This window comes from Pterocles gutturalis, unplaced genomic scaffold, assembly GCF_000699245.1.
Source record: "Pterocles gutturalis isolate BGI_N339 unplaced genomic scaffold, ASM69924v1 scaffold22939, whole genome shotgun sequence".
In the NCBI taxonomy this organism is placed as follows: Eukaryota; Metazoa; Chordata; class Aves; order Pterocliformes; family Pteroclidae; genus Pterocles; species Pterocles gutturalis.
The window spans coordinates 19,965-26,465 of record NW_010136377.1 but is presented as its reverse complement, the minus strand read 5'-3'; the positions used below and the strand labels follow the sequence as shown (position 1 = coordinate 26,465).

General features: G+C 37.4%; 1 protein-coding gene across 1 annotated transcript in view; it reads right to left on the bottom strand.

The window, feature by feature from the left end:
• Positions 1–532: 532 nt before the first annotated feature.
• ASIC5 (acid-sensing (proton-gated) ion channel family member 5) overlaps positions 533–6,501 on the bottom strand; it is a 15,593-nt gene continuing 9,624 nt past the window's right edge. The window contains 4 exon segments of the mRNA XM_010082281.1: positions 533–732; positions 1,349–1,440; positions 3,691–3,859; positions 5,841–5,897. Coding sequence (XP_010080583.1) covers positions 533–732; positions 1,349–1,440; positions 3,691–3,859; positions 5,841–5,897 — 518 coding nt within the window.

The window sequence follows — 6,501 nt, the reverse complement described above, 5'->3', positions numbered from 1 at the left end:
TCTCTGTGTTGTATTTATAGTAGTTGGCACGCTCCTAACTCTGCCTGGCAAAGCTATTGTATCCTTCACTGGAACTTGTAACAATGTAACCTACAAGGAAAGACTCCATCATTAATAAGGAATTTGCTTTTCCAGCATAACAATGCTCTGCCTTGATGGCAGTTAAGAAACTCTGTGTGTGTGTGTTAATTTGGCATGTGTATTGCTTCTCACTCAAAATACAGAAGATGAAAAGTGGGTCAGAAATGCTAAATTGCATTGTATGTTAGTATCTCTGGCTATGCTATTTTAAAAACATTGGTAATTCCTTAAAATAAAATTTTAGGTAAAGATTACATTTTTCTTTACATGAGACTTTCCAAAGTTCACTCTTCAAAGTTATCTGGCACAGTTAAATAGTTCTAGGCAATAAAAGATGTGGGAAGAAAAAGGAGTACAGGGAAGGGAACAATGCAAAACATTAGTGTCTCCTTTGTATCTTAAAAAGGAAGGGAAGTTGGAGAAACAATTATTTTTGTGCTTCTACAAGCCACTAGCATTCTTGTATTCCCATCTTTTTTTCCTCATGTGTTGGTTGGTTCTGGGATGGATTGTTCCACTGAGGCATTTCAGGAGCTTTCAGTAGAAGAAAGATGCACATCCAACAGAAGTTAGTAAAAATGTACTCGAGCAGTTCTATGATTGTAATCATACTGGCACCACAAAACAATCCAAGCTGGCCACCTACATCAGCTGTAGTAGAAGGAAATAAACATATGTCATCCTAAGCATTTGGTTTAGTCTCGCAAGCAAACAAAACCCTGCTGGGTTCAAGTGGTAAACAAATTAAATATACATAATCCATCACTTCAAGAAAACAGAATTAATATTCTTAAGAATGTTTATTGGAGAAGACTGATGTGTCTCTTAAAATTCTAAATAAAGCAAGTACAACACATCCTACTGTGAAACAGTTACTTGAAAGGCAGAGAAGTAGGAAATATTTCTAACCATTCTCTTGCTTCTCCTCCCCGTGTTCTCCCTTTCCCCTCCAAACCCTGTGAACTTCACTATTCTTACAGTCCTGCATGTGATACAGCCATAAACTAGTGCCAAACTTAGTTCTTACTCTCAGCTGCTGTCCCTACAGCAGCCTTTACTAGAATAACAGGAGACAGTATCAAAAATGACCATGAGGAAACATTATTATTGCCATTATAGTATAAGAGGTATTGCTTTTTGTTTAGAAGATCACATAGGCTATGACTTGGGAGGGGAGGGAATGAAAAAGAGAGGTGGGTTTGTGGTTTTTTTAAATTTATTTTTAGATTAATTATTAATCAGCAATAAATATTAAGCATTCACTTACCTAGCAACCCAGATATAGTCAAGGCCTTCTGCTGCTGTGTTATTTTGTAACTCAGATCATGGTATTTGATGTCAATATGCACAAGGTTCTGCCTAATGACAATGACATACAGCATTACTTGAGGCAGTCAGGACTGCTCTTCATTTTTACAAATGCTTATCAGCATGGACCGAGGTCAGGGAGAGTGATGGTGTCTTTTAAAGAACAATTAGATGAGACTTAACCAAAACTGAGCTAGATGACTGACAGTTGTAACAGGAGCTTATCAGAGGCGTAGATGTTCAGGCTATGTTGAAACAGTATCTCTAGATCTGAACTGTGAGACAGACTGGTCCCTTTTAAGGGTCACAGAGATAAGCTTGTGTGGAACTGTCAAGCATCCTGACCTACAGCAGATACAGTGCTTGGAAGTGTGGTCTGCCACTCTTGTTTATGTGCCACTGCATATTTAATTGTGCTTATTTCAACGAGCATGCTTGTGCAGAAGAGCCCTTGTCCTATGCTCTGGTGTTTAGTTCTGTCCTCTGCTAATAGCCTCGCTTACCTAATTATATTCTTGCCTACTGCAAAAGCAGGAGAGTAGGTAAATCTCACTTGGAGAAAGACTGTGGAATGATTCAGTGTGAGTAAAGAGCTCATCTTTATGATATCGTGCCTACAGAAAGGTTCTGTGTAACTCCTAAGTAGAATATAAACATAACAGCTGTGGAATAAAACAGACACGAAAACTGGTTGCACACATAATGTTGTGATATTTAAGAATGAAAGTAGTGATTATCCTTCAGAAGTGTGAACAGCTACAGATTTTTGGGCTGGCAGGGATAATGAGCTCATTAACAACATTCACTGAAAATAAAGTATTTGCTATACAAAATGATCACTTTTATCTCTTTAGGTGATAATTCTGAAATTCAGGTAGCACTGAGTAGTAAAAATAATTTCATTCTCGTGGTTTCTATTAGTAAGGCTTCCTACCATTGTCATGGAGTTGCTAGCATAACTATCCAATAAATATTTAACTTTTCTCTTCTTACATCTTCAGAAATCAATAGAACGTTACATTTCATAGTTTGGAATACGTACCCGTGAATGCGTGGGCAGGATTCCTATTGGTTAAGGCTTGGTAACAGGGGAATGTTCTTTATTTTCACTTGCTTAACTGAATAATTACTGGGTTGTGCATGATGTTTACAGGCAATAAAATAATCAACAAAGATAAAACGTCCTCAGAGGATTAATATCTTTTGCATATAACAACAAGTTTAGTTTTCAAAATCTTCCATGAGGACGGGCTCTTTAATAGGGCCTGTTGCAGTAGGACAAGGGGTAATGGTTTTAAGCCCAAGGAGGGTAGATTCAGACTAGATATAAGGAAGAAATTTTTTAGGATGACAGTGGTGAAAGAGTGGGAACAGGTTGCTCAGAAAGGTGGTAGATGCTCCGTCCATGGAAACATTCAAGTTCAGCTTGGACAGGGCTCTGAGCTACCCAGTCTAGTTGGTGTCCCTGCTCATTGCAGGACGGTAGGACTAGATGACCTTTAAAGGTCATAAAGAATAGCCCAAACTATTCTAGGATTTATATAGTTCCTCTTCACATATAATCATATGCAAACATTTTCAGACTGATGGCTTCAAGAGTGAGAAAACTGAAGTCAGTGAAAAAATCAAATACTCATAGATATTTCATTAGCCAAATATTCTACAGTTCTTGATAAACATAATTTGATGTTGTGGATACTAGGAGTTCATGTGGCACTTGCCTTAATATTTTTTCTACTACTGACTTCTGCATCTGTGAGCAAGAGGCAATTCAGTCTATAAAACTGTATTAAATGCGCTCTGACAACTAGTGTGTAACTTTCTAGAAAAAACCCCCTAGAAATCATTCTATTTTTGAAGATACAGTGCTTGTGTTTGCAAGGAAATCTGGCATCAATTTATTGTATTGTAGCAGTAAGGCACATATGCTCTATTAAAGCATGAGCATATATGATCTCTCTTCTATGAATTTAAAGGCATGCAGATGATGGCAGCTCAGCGCTACTACTGAGCAACACAGCTCTATGTATATCATAAATCCTAACACCATTTCCTGGATAAAGCGTATAGTCAATACTGTTGAGACAGCATATTTAGATGTATCTAAGTATATTTTTTCTATATGAATATGTATAAATCTTAACCAATTCTGTTGAAGAGATGATTTTATCTCACAGACATTATTAATACCACACAGGAGAGTATCTTTTTAAAAGGTCGCATTTACATCATACACTCTGTCAGCACACTTAGGAAGTAATTGATCATTTCTGTATTAGACAAGGTGTTAAGCAGTATTACCTGATGTATTCTGGGCTTTTCTTCAGTTTTGCAGAGAAGTATTTTATGGCTTTTTTTCCTCCAAAACTTGAATACGTGACAGTTGTGGGATAATCTGTTTCTTCACATGGGGCAGGGCAAGTGGAATTGTGGGTTCCTACTGTACATAATCCTTTTATCTCTATATTATCTGAAATTTCAGGATAAATAATTTGCATAATGTTTCTTTAAAAGCACACATTTAAGAGTGCTTTTTTAAACTCACAAAATTGCTTTTAACTGACAGATAAAGATATCGGTTAATTATCCTTTAAAAACTGGATACTTACAACAGAAGAATTTAAATGTTCTGTGCTAGCTTTTCTTTTTTCTTTTTAGGTATATAATTCTCGGTCTTGATGCCTTGATGTTTGACTAGCTCCTTTCAATGCACAGAAACAGTTTCCACAGGTATGTCAGTTGTAGTTTACTATCATCTGGTAACTATGTAAAAATCTTGGTAAGCTAAGTTCACTTTACTTTAACCCCTGCCTATCATTTGATGATTGGGTTTAAGACAGCTAATAGGGCTTAGGGACAGTTTTGCTTCTTCAAACACCAAAGAGAAAGCACAGAATTCTGCAGGTCTGGCTGCTTGTGAAACTGAGGAGCCATTCCCCTGACAAGGTTCTAACAAAAATAAGTCATTATAGAAATGTAGGAAAGCCAGAGAAAATCAATGTAAGAGAAAAATGGTAAGGCATAAATACTTCCTGAAGCAGAAACCATAACCCAAAGCCATCTGGTACTCTGAGTGCCATAACCTCTGCTCATGATGCTCTGCCTGCCCTGGCCTGGTGGCAGCTGTTGTGTCTGTTCCCTTGTTTCTTGCTTCTCCCCCTGGGCTGCTCGCTTTTGCAAACCGCAGGGGAGGAGACATCTCCGCCTGTTAGTTGACGATTTGAGGCACTCACCAGGGACACTAGGGTTGTGAACTTCATTCTGCCTAGCCAGCCTTTAGAGTGACTAAAATAAATGCTCTCACCAGCGGAAGGTCCCGCAGATACTGGATCAGTGGCACTGTTGTGTCAGATTCTGTTATCAGGTGTTTTTCTCTCCTGCGCTATGAAAAGAGACTTGGGACCAAACATGTGGTGCTGGAAGCCAGACGCCTAAAAGCCAGGGATTGTATGCAGTTTACCACAGACAGTACTGTGATGCCAGTTCCTTCCGGGATCCAGCTCTGGCACCTATCCATCCTTGATGGGACTTAGAAGTAATTTTTGTTTATTGCTCAGTGGTTTCTTTGAAACATGACCACAGAATATCCATTAAGTAAAATAATATACGTATTTCCACCATGACAAGCTGTCAAATATTGTGATTATATAAGAATGTGAATTAAGTGGAATCTATGTTAAATGAGCCCTAGGAAAAAGAAATCGTCATTGTTCATGTTCACGTTGCACACACCTAATCAAAACAGAAAAAAAGCTCCCCACACAGGTCCCCCAAAATTTGTTAATCTACTTGGTTTCTTAATCTTCCATTCTTTTGGGAAGGGAGGCTCACGTTACATAGCAGAATCCAAAACAATTAAAAAGAAGACTTTCTAAACTTCATGAAAAGTTACTTCTGAGATTACCATTTGCAGTATTTTCCAGAAAGTCTGTTGTAGTGACTTAAAATTTCATATCTACTGTATGCAGATTATTTGCTTATGGAAATGGATTGCATTAGTGCATTTTGAAAGCATTTAAAACACTTCACTTTTGAAAAGACAAGACCTTAAAGACCAGTGATTTTGAATTATATTTTCTATCAGTTAGCAAACCTGTTATTACTGTGCTGTTCACTTTTCTGTCACAAACAAAAAGAATATAACATTGGAGCTGGAAGGATGATACCATGAAGATGCAAAAACACAAGCCAGAGGCTTGATAACTGAAAACAGATTAGTTGAGCATTCTTCTATTTTGAACCATTTCTGATTACTAAAATGAATTCTTATGTGTTTTATTTTTTTTAATTGGCATCTATTTAACGCTTTGTCTGGTCTCTGTTTTCAGAATATCAGATGAACTGGGATGTACTCCATTTCAGTACTACTTTCAGTATTCTTTTTAAATTTATAGATATTGTCTACTATTTGGAATTGGCTTAAAAAATATGAATATGAAGGTATTACTTACAGACTGCTGGATAAACGCAATTGTAAAACTTCAGCAAATCACATTCTGTGCCATTTCCTTAAAAATAAACAACAAACTTTAGGAACTTAAATTAACAATCCAACCCTTCGCTCTATTTGTACTAAACTAATATGTAACGTCACTAAACTAATATGTAACGTCATCAAAGCCTGCTCGCTGCTTTGTATTTATCATTATACAACTGAGAAAACAATTCAGTTGGGCCCAGTGCAATTGCCAACAACAAAAGGAAGGGTTACATAGCAAAAAGAGACAACAGACCAAACCAGGAGGCTTGCTGTTAGACCAAACATCTTTATTATGTGTGCCAGCCAGAACTGCCTTTAAGCTTGTGGCTCACACTTTGTGTTAGCTTGCTAAAGCCAGGAATTTGTTTTTTCTAGTGGAAATGAAAAAAACAAAATAGGGTAGACACCTTGTGTGTTTCAGCAAAAGTTTTGAACTTCATGGAAGAGTTGTTTGGAGATCTAAGGAGTAAGATAACACCCTGAGCGAACAGCAAAATTTTTAGATTTCAGCTGGTCTCAGTTTTACCCTATTTTTTCCCTTGCAGGGAAATAGGACTTAGCAGTTTAGCACACAGTTAAAGAAGGCATTCCCTGCTTGGGACATTGCTTTCTGTCTTCAGGCAATGAGTTCT